This window comes from Urocampus carinirostris, chromosome 12, assembly GCF_059441175.1.
Source record: "Urocampus carinirostris isolate Australia breed hairy pipefish chromosome 12, RoL_Ucar_1.0, whole genome shotgun sequence".
In the NCBI taxonomy this organism is placed as follows: Eukaryota; Metazoa; Chordata; class Actinopteri; order Syngnathiformes; family Syngnathidae; genus Urocampus; species Urocampus carinirostris.
This window is the reverse complement of record NC_142360.1, coordinates 38,115,395-38,135,398: the sequence shown is the minus strand read 5'-3', so window position 1 is coordinate 38,135,398 and position 20,004 is coordinate 38,115,395. Positions and strand designations below refer to the sequence as shown.

The following is a 20,004-nucleotide window of genomic DNA, read 5'->3' as shown; positions in this document are numbered from 1 at the left end:
TCACACTTCCAGCAGTATCCTTATGTTGAAAATAAAATAATAAAATAAAGATATAGAATACAAAAATACCCAATATAACGTTTTGCTATAGAGTATTCAAATAGTGCTACGGAAAAAAAACACTGTAATAAAAAAAGGGTAATATGCAAATCTGGGGGTGGGGTTTAATTTGGGCTTTTACTTCCCCAGGTGGATTTAAAGAGCCTCATGGCATGAGGGAGAAATGATCTCAGTCTGTCCGTGGAACAAGACTCTGACACCCTCAAATCACATTAGGAACATTTTTCAGCACAACACAGGCAATGTTGAAGTTAGCAACACCGGCCTAGAACGCCCACTTACGCTTTAGTATGAAGATAGCATGTGAAATAATATACTTGGTAATAATGTGTTAATAATTTCACACATAAAACGCACCCCTGGACAAACTAAGAAAACAACTACGACTTATAATACAAAAAAATACAGTAAACTTGTAAAAGGATATACCCAGTAATAATATGTTAATCATTTTACACATAAGTCGCACCACTGTATAAGTCGCACCCTAACTATGACGAAAACTGCAATCTATAATCCAAAAAATACAGTTAACAGGAATGAGCTGTCTCCTGGTGGTGTTAGTTTTACTGAAAGCTAAATGTGGTCCTGAATAGAAAAGACGACAACACGCTGACATGAAGCAAAATGGATTGTTGCATAGGCCGGAAATTGAATCCAGGCCTCCCACGTGGCAGGCGAGATCTATTGCACAAAACCACCAATGCCTACGTACTACAATTTATGGAGGACTCGTACCACACTAGGGCACAGACTGCTGTGCATGAACCAGGACGTGTGAATACACAGAGGCAACACCCCCATCCCTCAATAGCATGTAAGATGTCCAACACTCGAGACACTAGTGCTTATAGTCTGGTTGTTATGGTTTATTGCTTCGGTAGTATGCAGTGATTCACCACACTCTTTAGAAAGCAGAAAGACTGTGGAGCTGAAATGAATTCAAATATTTTTTTTGCGTTGGCCAGGAATAAAACTCGGTACTTGACTTTTCAGGCATCCAGTAAACAGTTAAACAGAAATACATCATCTCTTGGGCAGTGTTCCCTCTAAGCTGCTCGCACATTCTCAGCGCACAAGAAAATCTAGCCAGCGCACAAAAATCAGGGCTCAAAATTACTAATTAAGAAGCGACTTAAGTCAAAGTTACAGTGCATGTAGGTAAAAATACACGGGTTCCCCTGATGCTGTGTCCTAAATGTGGTATTTTGAAGTCGAGTCGAAGTGGAACGAAGTTTAGTAAAGTTAGTAGAATTTGTCGAGAACCGGCGTCTTCGGCTCGGCTCACTAAAAGGAACCGGCTCTTTCGGGTCCTAAACGGCTCTTCGGGTTGTTTTTGCTTCTTTAATCCCAACATGACCAAATATGATGTAAAATTATGCACAAAATGACTTAAAGGAAGGGGGGAATAGAACAAAAAAGAAATAAATACCAAAATGAAAAAGTAGTAAAAAGCTGAGAAAAAAAAAAACAAAAGGAAGAGAAAAAAAGAAGGAAAAATTTAAAAAAAGAGCCAAAAAAAAAAGAAAAGAAAGAAATGAAGGAAAAAGGTAAATAGAGAACAAAAAGAAAAAAGTAACAGCTCGGAAAAAATAAACACAATGAGATTTTTTTTAAAGGAATTAAAAAAAAAGTAGAAAAAAAAAACACGGAAAAAAGAAGAAAAAGTTTGTGTTGCATTCAAATCATTTCCAATGATATCAAGTGAATCTTGTTGCCAACATTGTACTTCCACTAAAAAATGTGATTAAGTACAGTTCTGTATCTTACAACCGACTAAACAAGCCCCCAAAAATGTTAATATTATGCGACAAAATATGTCAGGAAATAAAAAGAAATGGATATCTTGTGAAAGAATTGTAAGAACAAACGACGTTTGTAGGCCGTACAACCTTTACAATAGTCCATGAGTCAATTCATTCAAAAGGGAAAAAATATTTTGCATTGCCGGAAACTCAGCAAAATGTAACTTGATGTCAAGTTTTGGACATGTTTGATGATTAATTATCTAGCCACACTCGGGATTATGGTTGCTCACTGTTGTTTCAAGCGTTGCTCACCGACTTTGTGTGAAGGCTCAGACCCGTGGAAAATTACAGGGAACATTGTTCTTGGGGCTAATAGTCTTGTTCTGTCCAGTCATCAGAAAGCTAAAAGTTGCCCTAAAGAAATGACTCCGCTGCGTTGACGCAAAGCCAAAAGCTGATATTGCATTGGCCGGGAATCGAACCCGGGCCTCCCGCGTGGCAGGCGAGAATTCTACCACTGAACCACCAATGCTAACACTTCTCCTCCCCCGGCTGTATCATCACAGCCATCACAGAATAGGATCAGCTACGTTTTGCGGAAAATAGGCTGGGCATTTCATTTTCTGACATCCAATAAATAGTTAAACGAGAAAACGATGTATTCTAGTTTGTATTCTTAGTATAAGAAGCATTTAAGATAAAACAAACAGGCTGAGGTTAGCCAAAACGTTCAAATCCAGGCCACCCATCCCCCACTGGCCTGCAAGGATTGTAACATTTCAGACTCGAGTGCTAACAAACTTTTATACCAAGGGTCTCCAAAGTGGTGCCCCCTAAGGACAGCTGAAGTGCCCGCGGACCTCTTCTAAAAATAGCTTACCTGTGCTGGGTCATTGTGATTTTTTTTTTTCAGAAAATGTTTTTTTTTGTGGTTGAGTCTATCTAACCCTACTTCCTTGCTATCTTCTGCCTCTAACAAGAAGTAAACACTGTTGCTGCAAAAATGGAATTCTTAAATTGGGCATTCAGTGTATTTGATCAAATACATCCGACCAGAAGCGTTCCAAATAATGAAAAAGCTTACCCAAAAAGGAACGTTCATAAGTAAATATTCGCTCAATTCGGACACATTTATCTATTATTAAATTTAATAAATTTGATTGAAATTGTTTAATCTAAATTTGTGTGTGATTACCGTAAATTCCGGACTCTAAGCCGCTTCCGCTGCGGCTTATTCAGTGATGCGGCCAATTTATATAATCTTTCTAACGGCCGCCAGCGGCGCTCGAGTACAAAAGGTAAGATTTAGACCGGTGGAATGTATGCGCCGAGGAAGACTGCAACTTCTTAGCTTGTGCACAAATTAAATCAGCGTAAACTTACCCTCATCATGCAAATTGCAAAAAGAAAGGCACATGACGCAGCTTTCAAGCTAAAAGCAATCGAGCAATCCGATAAAGAAGGAAACAGAGCTATTGCACGTATACTTTACTTTGCGAGCGTGTTGCTAGCGTGTTTTAGAATAAGGGAGCGTGGGACAACGCCTATATGACAAAGTTTCTTTCCGATACTGAGGAAGACGACTTTGATGACGTCAGTTATAAGGAGGAAAATGAGGACGGTTTACAGTGATTTTTACAAGTACGGTATATTTTTTTAACAGACCTGTTCACTGTTTTGCGAGCGTGTTGCTAGTACCGTGTTGCTACCTGTCACAGTCACGGTTTGGGATGAAAGTTATATTATTATTATTAAAGCTTTGAAAACTCTGTGTACCATCTTTCTTTGTAAATATGTGTAACCACTTATAATATGTATTTGCAACTGTATATTTTTGTAATGTATTTATTTTAGATACTTATTCTGATATGTTTTCCACGGGCGAATCAAAAAGAAGGGGCGAAAGCAACGGGGGCTGACGGGAAGTAGAGTAAAGGTGAGACGTGTTTTTGGACGCAGCGGACAATAGTGGATATATATTTTTCCCACCCTTACCTTTGGAAATATAAACTTTTTTCCTTGGATTACTTTCAACGGGAGCCGGACTCTACAGGTCTGCATCAAACCTTAAGTACCGGTATCATTTTTTGTTCATTTTGCCGGCTGTGGTTTTTGGACTGTGTACTTTATATTCATTTACAATCGCGGGTTTGGGTTACATATTTTAATGTGGGCGCATGCGGCTGATATACATGTGCGGCTTGTGTAAGTACAAAAGCGGTTATCCTCTTAAAATGTGGTGGGTGCGGCTTATAATCAGGTGCGCTCTATAGTCCGTAATTTACGGTATGTTGAATTAAATGATGTGATAATCTTATATATAATTCTACATTTTTTTCTGATAATTTTTTTTAATAAAGTGTTCATGATTATTTCTCTTGGGTGATAATGTAATGCATATGATATAAAATCATTTGTTATAGAATTCTGATTACATGATTTAAAGTGTTTGGACTGTCAAGGGGACAGGACCAAGATGAGCTCTGGCTTTTTCCCCCCACCCTTTTTTTCCTTCCGTTTTGTCAATTGTTGTTGATTTTGAATTATTCGTAACCTTATATCTGACGGTGTCAGGACCAGAACGGAAAGAGGACGCATTTGCGTTACGTTTCTCACAATTTTTATTAAAGGAAAGAGGACGGGCTGCACCCACGATCCGGTGTTCGCTAGGGGTGGAAAGCAGGTCGCTCTGAACTCGGTAGTGGATTTTCCGTGGCGTGCGATGGCGGTGTCGGGAACGGAAAAATGGGTCAGTAGCCGGGACAGGAGAGCAAAAACGTGGTCGGGGTCGGAAGCGAGTCGTAAGCCAGGAAAGGAGAGTAGACAAGGTCGGGGACAAAAAAGGTCGAAAGCCAGGACAGGAGAGTAGACGTGGTCAGGATCAAAAACGGGTCGATGCCGAGGGACAGGCAGGAACAAAAGCAGGTGCAGGGATGTGATTTTTCCGACTATAGTCGGAATCCCGACTTTTTCACTTTCACTTTTTCCATAGTTTACGTATTTTAAGTATACTTCACTTATTGATTCCTAAAGCGTACTTTTATTTTCAAATCACTTGAGTCGGCGCAACATTTCCTCATACAATGTCGGCGTGACACGGAATACAGTATATTGAATTTTGATTGGTGTCCATCTCTCTCTAATCCAATGAGATTTCAGTACTTTGCCCTTAATGCTGCTAGCCAAGAGGCAGAAACTTGATATCAGAGCAGGCATGTGGGCTAATTATTTTGTTATTTAAATTTTCTAAAGATGTGACTTAAATGATTAATTTAAGCATGGTTTTGGACAAGTAAATTGCTTAAAACCCAGGAGCTTGCTTAAAACCCAGGAGCTTCGGCCTACGGCCCCCAAACCCCCGGTTAGGTTTCAGACATTTTCTCCTCACCTCAATCACATCCCTGAGGTGGGAGTCGGGGTGGAAAAAAAGCTTGCCTAGTGTAAACTGAGGTTCGCAGACAAACTGACAAAAGGGGAAAGATAGGAGTGGGTTTAAATAGGGACAGGGAGCCAATCAGAGTCCGAGTAATGAAATAGTGACACCATAGTAATAACATGATCAATTGTTACTTTAGAAATGCTTATAAAACTCATAGCCCTTAAACTGGGTACCCTTGGTGCTCATAAGTAGCTCTCAGATTGAAACAAGTTGGAGACTCCTGTTCTATACGATAAACTGTGACAAAGCATACGAATTTGTTCAGGAATCAAACCCTGGCCCCCATGTGGCAGGCAAGCCTTCTTCCACTGGAAAATCAATGCATGCATATGTAATCCACATGTGTTTATCTCATACTATGCAGGAGCAGGCTGCAGTCTATAAGGCTTAAGGATAATATCGAGCAGAACCATAACAATTCAGCTCCTGGTGCATTTACTACTCGTGAAATTGTGACTAAAAAAGGAAAGCTAGCAGATTCATCAAAAAACGGTACAGAAAGGATTGTGGTGCATCGGCCGGGAATCAAACAAAACAGTGCAATAAACAGAGAAATACGCCCAAAGAATTCCTGCCGCATGAAACGTCAGGAGTGAAGCAGTCCCAGAAAGTCAACATAAACTCCCCTGAGTGAAGCACAGTATCTTACTGGTTGCATGCAGATTAGCACTCGGGTGCTCCATAATGTCTAGAGAAACACAAAACCGAGTTTAGCAACTGAATTGGTAAAAACATACATGTATGTATTCACCAGAAATCAAACCCTGAGTCCATAGCATCTCCACTCCGTGTTGCTGCCAGTCACCAGCTTGGATTCATAAATTTTCTGCTCTGAAGCATCTGCCATCTGCGTTAGTTGCTAGCTTTTCTGTCAAGAACCGGAACAGGATCAGGACCCAAACGCATGGCGTTCTCACACAAGCCTTTTATTTTACGGAAAATAGGGAGTCATGCACGTTAGGTAGCGGTCTGGCGTGCAAATACAGGAGACCGACGAGATCGATTCCAATTGCCCGAGCAGATATCGGATGGATGGGGTCGATACAGGACAGGATGGGACGGACAGGATTGATAATGAAACAGGATATCGAAATAAACTGGACAAACTAGACGGGAACGAAAACTGGAGAGAATACTAAACAGGACAAAAATAGAACGAAACTGGAGACCGATATCTAACAGGACAAAATAAACGGGAACAATACCGGACAGGAAAACAGGACTGAGTCAGAACCCACGTCTTGCGGGGCAGGGGTTCGTTGACAGACTATCAAAGGAAAAATGAGAGCACTGAGCTTAAAAAGACGGAAAGCCAATCTGTCAATGAGCCGCAGCTGGCGCCACACGGGCGGGGCCAATTAGGCGCCATGGCAACCATGACATTTTCATACATTGCTAGCAATAGCGGCTGACTTTGTGGACAATGTTTCTAGAATTAGCAGATAACCTTGTGGATGCTAGCCAGTGTTTCCCATAGAGCTTGGTGGGTTACCTGTGTCCGGGGGCACAAGGGTTTGCTGCCCAGGAGGAAATTTTGTACATTTTCAATTCAAACACATTGATTTGGTTCCTTTTCAAAGCAAAATCAAGCAACAATGTCTTTGATGAATGTGTGCCCTATTACAATATTATATCCAGTGTCTGAAACTCGTGACAAAAGTAACTCTGAAAAGTAGCCTGCCCAGCCATAAAGTTGCCTGCCCCATTTTTCACAACTTGAAATGCAATAAGACGACTCATCACAAAAAAAAAAACATTGTTGCAAAGTATTAAGGATTGCTAATCAGAATAAAGAATTAAGTTTATTAAAAATCTACTTATAACATTAATTGCATGTATATGACAACTCCTCTTTCCACGATGCTTTTAATGTACGTTTACGTTTTGTAGCGTCATAAATTTGTTAGCTTCTTTTGAATATTTCTTCTGGGGCTGAGGTTTTGCCTTGATTCCTAACCACTTATCCGTTTTTCTTGTGTTCTCTGTTCGTTTACTTTGGAAAGTGATATGCAAAAGTGATATGCAAATGCACGACCTTATCACGCTCGGGAAAGTCAAAGTTATTCGATGCAGGCTTCTTAGTTGTTTTTGTTTTGTTTTTTTCTTGAAAAAGTTGTTATTTCAGACACTGTTGTATCATAAATACACTAGTTATGAAAGGCTATGACAAAGCAAACAATTCACACCCGCCAAGTGAGAAAGAAGTTTAATGCTCGTCATCTAATTACATGAAAAATAATGAGTTTTGTTCTTTTGCCGATGCCTGGAACACTTGGGCTAGACCTTTTTTCTGGTTGTTGAAAAATGTTCAACTTGGGGAATAAGTGGCACTCATCAATGTCACATTTTAACTAGCTGTCTAATCACAGTGTAGGTGGGACGGGACAAACACCACACCAACCGAATATTATTGTGTTTCAGCACTGTGGGAGGGAATGACTGACCAAGATTCCTTCTGACCGACGGCGATATGTTGCAGACCATGGTCCATGGCCTTTGCGATCCTTTCTATAATGACAAAATCGAAAAGATTTTTTGATTAACTTCACGTTTATTAATAATTAACAATATTGTATTTTAATAGTAAAAGTTTGAGACTCAGGTGGGGAACAATTAAACCCTGGCGGCCTGCCAGAATCTTCCTATGAATGGGAAACTGTCACGACCAGGATGGAATCAGGACCCAATTGCTGTCACGAACCAGGAACGGAGACGGGACCCAATTGCGTCGGTTTTACTCAGTTTTATTTAGAAGGAGGAAAGGACTTGCACCCACAAACCGGGGATCGGCAGTCACGGGGAGCAGATCGCTGGGAACGCGGAAGTGGCACTTCCATGTCGAGCACAGGCAATGTCGAGAGCGAGGAAAAACAGGTCGATGGCCGGGACGGAGGAGCAAAAACATAAAGGGGTCTAGAAAAAAAGGTCGGCAACGGGAATCAGTCAGAACAACAGGGCAGGATAGTCAGGAGTCACAAAAGTTTGCCTAGCGTGTAGCGTAGGTTACAGACGATCCGATGTTGACAGGAAGGCGGGGGTTTAAAAAGAGACAGGGAGCCAATCAGCTCCCAGGGCTGTTGGCGCCAAGGAACGGGCACAGGTGCCTCGCATCAGTAAACATGACAATAGCGTAACGTTAACCACAAGTTTTATTGATAGAAAGAGGAAGGGCAGCGCCCGCGATCCGGTGGTCGCTGGATGCGGGAAGCAAGCCGCTCACAAAATCGGATCTTGATCCGAATACGGAAAGGGATCTTCTGTAGCGGGAGATGCCGGTGTCAGGGACGGAAAAACAGGTCGATAGTCGGGACAGAGAGCAGACGTGGTCGGGATTAAAAACGGGTCGTAGGCCAGGATGGGAGAGCAGACGTGGTCGGGATCAAAAACGGGTCGTAGCCGGAGACAAACAGGGAGATTAGAAACGGACAGGTGAAAAAACGGGTGCAAAAACGGGACAAGCAGGAATCAGGGTCAAAAAGGCTTGCCTTGTAACAACAGAGGCTCACAGACGGACTGACAACCGGAGAGCGACAGGACTGGGTTTAAAAAGCGACAGGGAGCCAATCGGATACTCCGTAGCGGCTGGCGCCAAAGGAGCGGGCACAGGTGATCCAAATCGGTAATCATGACAGGAAACACTGCTAGCATTAGCGGCTAGTCTCGCTGACGCAGGCACCCAAAAAAAAACTGCACCACGTTTAATAACAATACCCTTAACAGACGGTGTCATCAAAAAGGGATGCTGATTTGTTCGAATAATGTTGATTGTTTATTAATGATACCTATTGTGTCACCGGCGCTATCTGCGTTCTCCTCTAAATTGTCCACTTGTGTTTTCTTCTCAGATTGTGCACTTTTCCTTTCGCTCTCGAAATTATCTCGACACGCAAGAGCGCATTCCCGATGACGTGCAATCAATCGGCTTTAATTAGAAGCGGACGTTTTTTTCTCTCCCCGGACGCCCTTCTCTAATCTTTCGCGCACTTTATCTCAAGGTTTGTTTTCGTTTGGGGGTTTTTTTCTCCCCTGCCGTGCGCAGGTCCTTTGAAAAGTCAGCCAAGCCGATTGCGATGTGTTAGTATGCACGCCGCGACTTCCCCTTTCCTTGACCTCCTTCTGGTTTCCGTGTGTCCTCCAGACGTTGACGACTGCCAGTCGAACCCTTGCCGCAACGGAGGAACTTGCATCGACGAGATCAACTCCTTCGTGTGCCTGTGTCTGCCCAGCTACAGCGGCGCTACGTGCGAGAAGGGTAAGGATGCGTTATTCGTTTATTATCACTGTAAAATGCCGGCGTGATCGACCGATGGCTAAGCCACGCCCCTTTTACTCATTGGACAAACGTTCTGTGAAGAGCACGATGGCATGTGTAGGAAGCTTTCCACAGGAGGCAAATAATCCTTTCAGGGCCCAGAAGGATCTCAAATAGGCCTGCACGATTAACCAAAATCGAATCAATACAGTAGAACCTCGGTTCTCGACCATAATCGGTTCCAGAACCCCGTTCGAAAACGGATTTGTTCGATCACCGAAATCATCAATGTAAATCGTTTTAATCCGTTCCAACACCCTGAATGTTTACCTTGAATGTTTAACGTAAACATAAAGCTAACCCTGGCTAATCGTACGTTCGCATTATCGTAATCTTCCGTACGAAAGATTACGCTAACATGAACGTGTAAAAAATAAAAAATCAGGTCGTTCACATGTCATTTAGCACCCGGGTCTCCACAACAAGTGGTGAGCGGTTCATTGGAAAGGGGGCTCCGTTCCAACACCCTCAATGTTGGGCTCCGTTCCAACACCCTGAATGTTTAACGTAAACTTAAAGCTAACCCAGGCTAATCGTACGTTCGCGTTATCGTAATCTTATGAGTAGGATTTCTTACCTTTGTGGTGGTCAGCAGAAGGCGCTCGCACACCTCCTTAATATTTGGCTATTATGTCTTAAATGCAATAGTTGTACGCACTACTTTTCTTTTTTCACCTGTAGCAACTTTGCTGCTTGCACTGACTTTCTTCGGAGGCATAATAAGGGGCTAAAACACCCGTACGCCGCTCAGCATCGCACCCTAGCGTACCCACTCACGCATTACCGGCGTTCGAACTCCGATTTTTTGACCGAACAGCGAAGCAAGAATTTCTCGAAATTTTTGGTCGGACTCCGATTTGTTCCAACTGAGAGGCGTTCGAAAACCGAGGTTCCACTGTATTCGTGTGACCCAGGGGTGCCAAACAGGCAGCCCGCGGGCCGGATCAGGCCCACTAAAGGATTGAATCCGGCCCGCGAGACGACGCTGAGGGAAGCGCAAGAGAAAAACGAGTTGCAGGTTGAAATATGTCCACTTGATGTTGCCAAAGCCAGGTGCCTCTCACAAACGCTGTACCTGTATTTCTTCCCCTCCCCTCTCTCTCTTTCACTCTCTCTGTCTCTGTTTCTCTTTCTTTGTTCCTCTTTGTCTCTTTCTCTCTGTTTCTAGCTTCTTTTGCTCTCTCTTCCTTTTGTCCTGTTCTCTCTCTTTCTCTCTTGCTTTCCCCTTCTCTCTTTCCCTGCTTCTCTTTTCCCACCTTCTCTCTTGCTGTTTCTCTTTGAATTTCTTTCTTTCTCTTTTTCCCCCCATCTCTTTTTATATCCCCCTCTCTACCCCCCCTCTCTCACTTACTCCCTTTTTCTCTCACTCTTTATCGCTCTATTTCAGTCTCTCTGTCTCTCTTTTTCTCTTTCTTTGTTCCTCTTTGTCACTTTCTCTATCTGTGTCTTTTTACCTTCTTTTGCTCTCTCTTCCTTTTTTTCCTTTTCACTCTCTTTCTCTCTCTCTTGCTTTCCCCTTTTCAGTTTCTCTCCTCTTTTCCCTCCTTCTCTCTTTCTATTTCTCTTTGATTTTTTTTCTTTCTCTCTCTTTCCCTCTCTCACTATTTCTCTTTCTATACCCCCCTCTCTCTCTTTGTCCCACCCTCTTTGTTTTTCTCTCCCTTTCTTTCTATTATTTCTTTCTCTCTCTTTTCCTTTTTCTCTCTTTTTTTCTACTAGTCCGGCCCCCGAGAGAATTTTTGTTCTGCCGTGCGGCCCCCGAGTTTGACACCCCTGGTGTAACCCAAGGATCAGGAACCTTTTTGACCCAATGAGCCGTAAAAGCAAGAATATTTTGATTTTTTTTTTCTTGAGCGAGCCACACCGTATATTTTACCCCAAAATTCAACAAAACCACCAAACCTACTGTCCAGAAAATAACTAATTCTTTGGCACATTTTTTTACTGTGTGAAGTTTTTTTTTTTTTTTTTTTGGGGAGAAATCGTCTGTGGTCTGTGCAGCCCTTTAAAACTCCTTGTGAGTAAGGGCTATACAAATAAACATGACTTGACTTGACACGTATTTGAGTTTTTCCTTGCCCTCATGTCGGTTTTAGATCGGGATGGTGTCATAATAGTCTGTGGTTTGCAATAATCTGTGGTCTGTGCAGCTCTTTGAGACTCTTTGTGATTAAGGGCGCCACAAATAAACAGGACTTGACTTGACGTGTTTTTGAGTTTTTCCTTGCCCTTATGTAGGTTTTAGATCAGGGATGGTGTCATAATAGTCTAGTCTACAATAGTCTGTGGTCTGTGCAGCCCTTTGAGACTCCTTGTGATTAAGGCTGTAAAAAATAAACATGACTTGACTTGACATGTGTTTGAATTTTTTCTTGCCCTCATGCTGGTTTTAGATCAGGGTATGGGGTAATAATAGTCTGTAGTTTGCAATAGTCTGTGGTCCCTTGAGACGCCTTGTGATAAAGGGGTATACACATAAACATGGTTTGACTCGACTTTATGATCTTTGTAAAAGGCACTATATCTTCCAGGGTTATTTGTAGTCCCCCTTTTTGTTACAGTACCAACATCTGCTTATGTTAGAGAAAATATGTCAAACATGGCCTGTGGCCTGTTGGATGATTGAATCCGTCCCGTCTATACTTTCTGAGTATGTCTAAAAAAGAAGCAAGTCTCTAGGTCATTTCTATCAAAAGTTATGTTTTGTTTTTTAAATATATGCAAACAAAATGCTCCTTCCGTCCGCTAGAGGGCAATGTTGGGTTAGTGTAGCTAGCGTGGGGAGGGGTGGGTTCAGGTAAAAAACCTGCATTCACTCAATTGTTAAAATAAACCATTCAATGCCATCTAGAAAATACGTCACGACCAGAACGGAGACAGGACCCAGGTTTGAGGGGGGTGAGGGACAGACAGAGATGGGCGGATCCAACTAGATGTTTGATCTTACTGTACACACAGTGTTTTTTCCCTAATTGCCCAGTCCACTTGTTGAATGGATTTGGGAAGTACAGTCCTTAAACATGCCCGATTAAAGTCGCCGGCGACGATAAAAACTCCGTCGGGGTGTGCGAGCTGCTATTTATTGATAGCAGCGGGCAGGAGATTTAGCGCTATGCTAACGTTAGCATCCGGTGGAACATAAACAGCAAGCACAATGACCACAGGTAGCTCTCTCAGTAGATAGAAGTGCCTGTTTTAGATCAAAACATAGCAAAAAAAAAACTCTACTCCCCCTTTTCTTGGTGCCTGTCACACAGAGCAACTAATACATAGTCAACAACATAGCTGTCTGGAGAGTCTCCCCAGCCTCTAAATTTACCGAATCATCCCAACAGTACATCCCAGATAAGTTTGGATAGTTCCCCAGAACGTTAGCTCTCTTGGCTTGTTTGCCTCACGCTAACAAGGCGCTGTTTGTTTTAGTGGCGGGAGCCCGGATTACAAAAACCAAAGGCAAACAACTGACTTCAACGCAAAAGGTATCGACACTGCCCGGAGGCCTGCACGATTTTGTTGGAAGAAAACCAATTGCGATTTTCCGGACCACAGTTGCAATTTCGATGCTATTTTCGGCTAAAAAGAGAAAAGTGCATTTTATGTGATAGTTATGTTTTTTTTTCCTGAGTTTTGAATCATCAGGACATGGTTTAACCAGGGGTCTCCAAATGTGGTGGCCCCTAAGGACAGTTGAGGTGCTTGCTTCCTGTACCTGTTTTGAAGATACCTCAACAGTTTCAAGTCAAGTCATGTTTATTTTTGATGCCCTTAATCACAAGGAGTCTCAAACGGCTGCACAGACCACAGATTATTTTGCAAACTACAGACTATTATGACACCATCCCCTGATCTAAAACATACATGAGGGCAAGGAAAAACTCCAAAACACAACAAGTCATGTTTATTTGTGACGCCCTTAATCACAAGGAGTCTCAGAGGGCTGCACAGACCACATACTATTGCAAACTACAGACTATTATGACACCATCCCCCGATCTAAAACCTACATGAGGGCAAGGAAAAACTCAAAAACATTTGGGAGATTGATTTAGAGGAGGGGATTCCCAGCCCCCTCGCTCAACCCAACTGAGGTGTTGGGAGTCATTAGGTGACCAAACCCCCCAATTCCAACCCCTAATGCTGAACGCCAGCAGGGAGGCAACGGGTACCAATGCTTAGGTATGACTCGGCCGAGGCTTGAACCACAACCTCCCAGTCTCGGGGCGGGCGCCATACCCCCAAGGCCACCGAGCTGGTTAAAACACTCAAATACAGACTATTAATCCTCGAAAAAAACCCGCAGTGTCTTGCGATTACGCAATGGGAATATCGATTTCGGTTAATAGCGGAGCCCAACTGCCCGGCTTCATTCCCAGTGACGGCAAAATGTCATGGAAGCAAAGAAATCGGTCGGAGCCAAAAAGGAAAAGGTACTTGCGCCTGGTGGTGGGCGTGAAAATGTAACCGCAGATGGCGGAATCTCGCCCGACACGCTAATGAGGAGAGGAACGTGTCGTCCTGTCATTGCTGACTGCTTTCATGTGCTGAACTTTTTATCCTCAAGCGTATGCAGCCTGCACAATGCCCATATGGCCCATTCAATTGAAGTGGAGGATCTTTATAGAAGACTTGTCTCTACTAGAATAGAATAGAATAGAATATACTAAGGCTGCAACTTACCACTATTTGAATGTGCATTTTTCCTCCGATTTTGAAATGAAACAACTCAGGTGTCAAACAGGTGGCCCGCGGGCCAGATCAGTCCCGCTAAGGGTTTGAATCCGGCCCGCGAGACAACACTCAGAGAAGCGCAAGAGAAAAACTAGCTGCAGGTTGAGATATGTCCACTTGATGTTGCTAAAGGCAGGTGTTTCTTACAAAGACGCTGTATTTATTTCTCTTTCTCTCTCTCTCTTTCTTTTCCACCCCTTTTCTCCCACTCTCTGTCTCTTTCACTCTCTGTGTCCCTCTTTTTCTCTTCCTTTGTTGCTCTTTGTCTCTTTCTCTCTCCGTGTCTTTTTAACTTCTTTTGCTCTAACTTCCTTTTTCCATTTTCTTTTCTCTTTCTCTCTTCCTACCCTTCACGCTTTCTTTTCTCTTTTCTCTCCTTCTGTCTTTCTATTTCTCTTTGGATTTCTTTCTTCCGCTCCCTTTCATTCCCCCTCTCGCACGACTTCTCTTTTCATCTCTTTTGTTTCTCACGCTCTCTCCCTCTCTCTCTTTCTTTGTCCCGGCCTCTCTCTTTTTCCTTCCCTCCTTCTCTTATTTCTTTATCTCTCTTTCTCTTTAATCTACTATTCCGGCCCCCGACAGAATGTTTGTTCTATCGTGTTAAAATGAGTTTGACACCCCTGCTTTACAACGACTATAGGTATTTTTCCACTTTTTGTATTTAATTATTTTAACTGGGAAAAACAAAAAATACTTAAATTGGGCCAACTTATTGACCAGAGGGACTAAAACATTTGTTGGGTAAGGTCGAACCTCCCCTTCAAACTGAATCGTTGACCTTTTTGTCTTTGCCACAAACTAGAAACAGACACAGGACCCAATAGCGCTCGTTTGCTCAGTTTTGATTAATAAAGAGGGAGAGTAGGGCTTGCTTCCACGATCCGATGGTTGACGGACAAGGGTAGCAGGGAGGCACTTCCGTGTCGGACAAGGATGGTCGAAGATTGGCAGGAAACACAAGTCGTTAACTGGGACGGGAGAGCGAGGGCGGTGTCAAGTTCGGAAACAAGGTCGGCAACTGGTGTCAGGCAGGTAGCGGGGCAGAACAGGTCGGATATCAGGAAGGCAGAACGTGGCAGAGTCAGGTCCGGAAACAGGTTGGCAACGGGGATAAGGCAGAGAAAAAACAGGGCAGGAACAGATTCTGAACGTGAGAGCTTGCCGAGCTGGGAGCAACGGTTCGCATAACGATCTGACAGGGATCTCTTGAAAGCCGGGGGTTTAAACAGAGTCTATTAGCCAATCTGCTCTCAGGGCTGTTGGCACCAATTAAACAGACACAGGTGCTCTGAATCAGCAATCATGACATTCTTACTTGTACAAAAAAAATAAAATGTAACACTTATAATGAGCAAAATTATTTGCCAGTGGAAATAATGTTTTTTTTTCTTAATGTAATCTGTAATGTATCAACACTTTTACCTGTATAACTGTCACGGCCAGAACAGAATCAGGACCCAATTGCATAACGTTTACCACAGGTTTTATTGAAAGAAAGAGGAAGGGCTGCACCTACGATCCAGTATTCGCTTGACGCGGGAAGCAAGTCGCTCTCGCACTCAGACCGTAATCCGAATATGGAAGTGGAACTTCCGTAGCGAGCGATGGCGGTGTCAGGGACAGGGAGAGCAAAAACGTGGTCAGGGTCGGAAACAAGTCGTAAGCCAGGACAGGAGAGTAGATGTAGTTGGGATCAGAAATGGGTCGTAAGCCGGGACAGCAGACGTGGTCAGGATCAAAACAGGGCATAGCCGGAGACAAACGAGCGCAAAAACGGGACAGGCGGGAGTCAGGGTCAAAAAAGGCTTGCCTTGTATAAACAGAGGTCCGCAGACGGACTGACAACAGGGGAGTAACAGGACTGGGTTTAAATAGGGACAGGGAGCCAATCAGAGGCCGCAGCGGTTGGCACCAAATGAGCGAGCACAGGTGATTCACATTGGTAATCATGACAATAATCTATGAGAAAAATTCTTAGTAATATTTGTTAATATTACCAGATACACAAAAAAAAATATTATACTTAAAAATTGTTAAAACTAAAGTAAAATAACTAAAATAGTAACAAAATGTAGTAGAATATTAATACATATAATTTGAGCTCATTTGCCCCTTTGTTTTGGTCCGGAGCCTTGGCTCTGAAAATGCTGGTCTACTAGTGATCCCAAGAGCCAAGAAGAGATCCGCAGGTTCGAGAGTGTTCTCCATTCGGGCCCCGGTGCTGTGGAATGCTCTTACCCCTGAGATTCCATCGGCAACATCAGTGGAAATGTTTGAATCTAAGCTTCAAACACACTTTTATTCTATAGCCTATGAATAACCTATATTTTATGTTGACAATATCTGTGTATTATTTGCCCTCATGTAGGTTTTAGATCAGGGGATGGGGTCATACTCATCTGTGGTTTGCAATAATCTGTGGTCTGTGCAGCCCTTAGAAACTCTTTGTGATTAAGTGCGTCAGAAGTAAACATGACTTGACTTGAAAATGCCATCCAGGCTGGGCAAGATGCAGCCGGTGATCTTTTGGGCCATGTTTATAATCCTTTATGCAGGGCATTATCAACATCTACTGTGAAGGAGTTCAGTTTACAGACTACATGGAATGACTAATATGTGCTGGAGTGATAGCGTCATCGTCCTGAGGATAAATAAGCTAATCAGTCTTTTTTTGTTTAATTTCTGTGCGGATATTGAAAGAAAGTTTCTCTTCTCGGCATTACAGAATAAAAACACAGAGGAGGGTTTAAAAAAAAAAGGAAGACAAGTTGGATAATGTCTAAATATTTGAAGAGGTTGATGTGATGTGGAGCTCTGAGGCTTTCTCTTGTCAGCGAGAGCGAGAAGAAATCAGCAGAGACTGAGCCGGAGATCTGAGTGGGAAGGAATCATGCTGCTTGATCTTCCTTTTCCTCTTTTTAAGACGTTCCCTCTCTTTTTTTATGTATTTGCTCACTTTCGCTACTATTTGGTGATGTGGCGCAATCTTTTAAGCATTGATTTTTCTCAGGCCTGCTGCTCAAACAGTCCACAGGAGGAATTAAGTATCACAAGTTGCGTTTAAAAGACAAAATGGTAAACATGGCGCTTCTGTGATTTTTTTTTCGAGATAAATCAAATACAGTCGACACCGGGGATACGGCGCCCCCTGGAAAATAGACTTGCATTTGTAGAATAGAGTTGCGTACATTTAGAAAGAAATGTAGAAAGACTTGCTTACAGTGTGATGGAATGTTGACATCATTTCGGGAAGGTCCTTGGGACCTTCAAGGACTCTCTAAGCAAACTGAGGCGAACAACATGTCCTAATAAGGGTACGACAGCATCTTCCTTGTTGTTACTGAGGACTAGGGCCGCCTTTTGGGTTGTACTCAAACTGAAGCTATAAAAGCATTGTTATGTCTGAAGTTCTCCGAGTTTCTTTGGGATGACGAAATAAAGAGCTCCCCCTCATGGCAACCCCCGGTGTACTTTATTAAATCACGTAAGAAGACTTAAAAGATATCGAACCTGCATTTTCTCCTACACGTTTTCCCTTTACAATAATCAATATTTGTAGCTGATACATTCATTTGCTGTTGTCATGACTACCGCTGCGGGCTCTGATTGGCTCCCTGTCCCCACTTAGTAGTAATACTAGTACCGTGAATTCCGGACTATAGGCCGCTACTTTTTTCCCAAACTTTCAACCCTGCGGCTTATTCAGTGATGCGGCTAATTTATGTAATTTTTCTAGCAGCCGCCAGCGGCGCTCGAGTACAAAAAGTTACATTTAGACCGGTGGAATATATGCGCTGAGGAAGACTGCAACAACATACCCTCATCATGCAAATTGAAAAAAGAAAGGCACATGACGCAGCTGTCAAGCTAAATGCAATCGAGCAGTCCGATAAAGAAGGAAACAGAGCTACTGCACGTATATTTTACTTTGCGAGCGTGTTGCTAGCGTGTTTTTGAATAAGGGAGCGTGGGACGATGTCTATATGACAAAGTCTCTTTCCCCTACTGGGGAAGACGACTTAGAAGACGCCGTTTTAAGGAGGAAGATGAGGACGATATACCGTGATTTCTACAAGTACGGTATGTTTTCTTAACAGACCCGTTCACTGCGTTGCGAGCGTGTTGCTAGTAGCATTTTGCTTCCCTTCACAGGCACGGTTTGCGATGAAAGTTATTATATTATTATTAAAACTTTGAAAACTCTCTCGGTGTACCGTCTTTCTTTGTAAATATGTGTAACCATGTATAATATGTATTTGCAACTGTATATTTTTGTAATGTATTTATTTAAGAGACTTATTCTGATATGTTTTCCACGGGCGAATCAAAAAGAAGGGGCGAAAAACAACGCGGGCTGACGGGAAGTAGAGTAAGGGTGAGACGTGTTTGTGGACGCAGCGGACAATAGTGGATATATATTTTTCCCACCCTTACCTTTGGAAATATATATTTTTTTTCCTTGGATTATTTTCAACGGGACCCGGACTCTGCAGGTCTGCATCAAACCTTAAGTACCGGTATCATTTTCCGTTCATTTTGACGGCTGTGGATTTGAGACTTTGTACTTTATATTCAGTTACAATCGCGGGACACAAAATTGGATTTGGGTTAATTTTGTGATTTGTTACACGTTTTAATGTGGGCGCATGCGGCTTATATACAGATGCGGCTTGTGTAAGTACAAAAGCGGTTATTCTCTTAAAAGTTGGTGGGTGCGGCTTATAATCAGGTGCCCTCTATAGTCAGGAATTTACGGTAATATTCTTAACGTGTGTTTGAATGGACAGATCCGGGTCAAATATGACACCTACATTTTTGACTGAGTCACTCTGGGTAATATTGCGATTGTCAATGTTCAGTTTTTGAGAACAAGTTTCGGCATTTGGATGGACCAATGATTAACATTTCGGTCTTTTCAGAGTTAAGGCGCAAGAAGTTGAGTGACATCCATTCTTTAATCTCAGTGAGGCAGGCCTCCAAATTTCCACAGTTTAGAGTGGCACATTCCTCCATCGGAAGATGGAGAATAGAATGGAATATACCTTTATTGTCATTGTTACAAAATGGGTTGAACATATTGTGACAACGAAATTGGGCGTGGCACTCCAGTTTCACATTTAACAGTGAGGATAAAGAAAACAAGGAAGATAAGGTTATAATTTACACAATGTAAAGGAACAAAGAAGATAAGGTTATAATTTACACAATATTTACTCAAGAAATATTGAGAAATATTAAGAATTGAGTGTCATCTGCGTAGCAATGGAAACTGATATTATACTTGCGAATAATATCACCTCATGGAAGCATGTAAATGCTGAAAAGAAGGGGGCCAAGTACTGAGCCCTGCGGAACACCACGGGTAACACTAAAGGGCTCAGATGTCATTTCACCATATTTATCACAGTGCGTCCTATTCGAGAGGTAGGATCTGAACCATAAGAGGACAATTCCTGAGAGACCCATCCATTTTTCCGACCATTCTAGTAAGATATTATGGTCCAAGGTGTCAAAGGCAGCACTAAGGTCCAGCAGCAGCAAGAGTGATGAAGCTAAAAAAATGAGTTTGGACAGGGGTGTGTTGACTTTTTATATCACCTCATTCTGCTCCTGTACAAGAGCTTTATTTAGTGCAGATGTTTTTTGTTCTAGGTTGTCCTAGTAAATTTTGCAAAGCCTTGACAAATCCCTCAAATGGACCACCTCCATTTAAAAAT

General features: G+C 42.6%; 1 protein-coding gene and 1 non-coding gene across 2 annotated transcripts in view; one reads left to right on the top strand and one right to left on the bottom strand.

Moving 5' to 3' along the window:
* Nucleotides 1-20,004, top strand: part of ncanb (neurocan b) — a 256,911-nt gene that overhangs the window by 210,361 nt on the left and 26,546 nt on the right. The window contains exon 11 of the mRNA XM_088348929.1: nt 9,386-9,499. Within this exon, the coding sequence (XP_088205055.1) occupies nt 9,386-9,499 (114 nt within the window). The remainder of the gene's footprint in view (nt 1-9,385; nt 9,500-20,004) is intronic.
* trnag-gcc (transfer RNA glycine (anticodon GCC)) lies at nt 2,270-2,340 on the bottom strand. The gene has a single exon. It is a non-coding gene; the product is annotated as a tRNA-Gly (tRNA).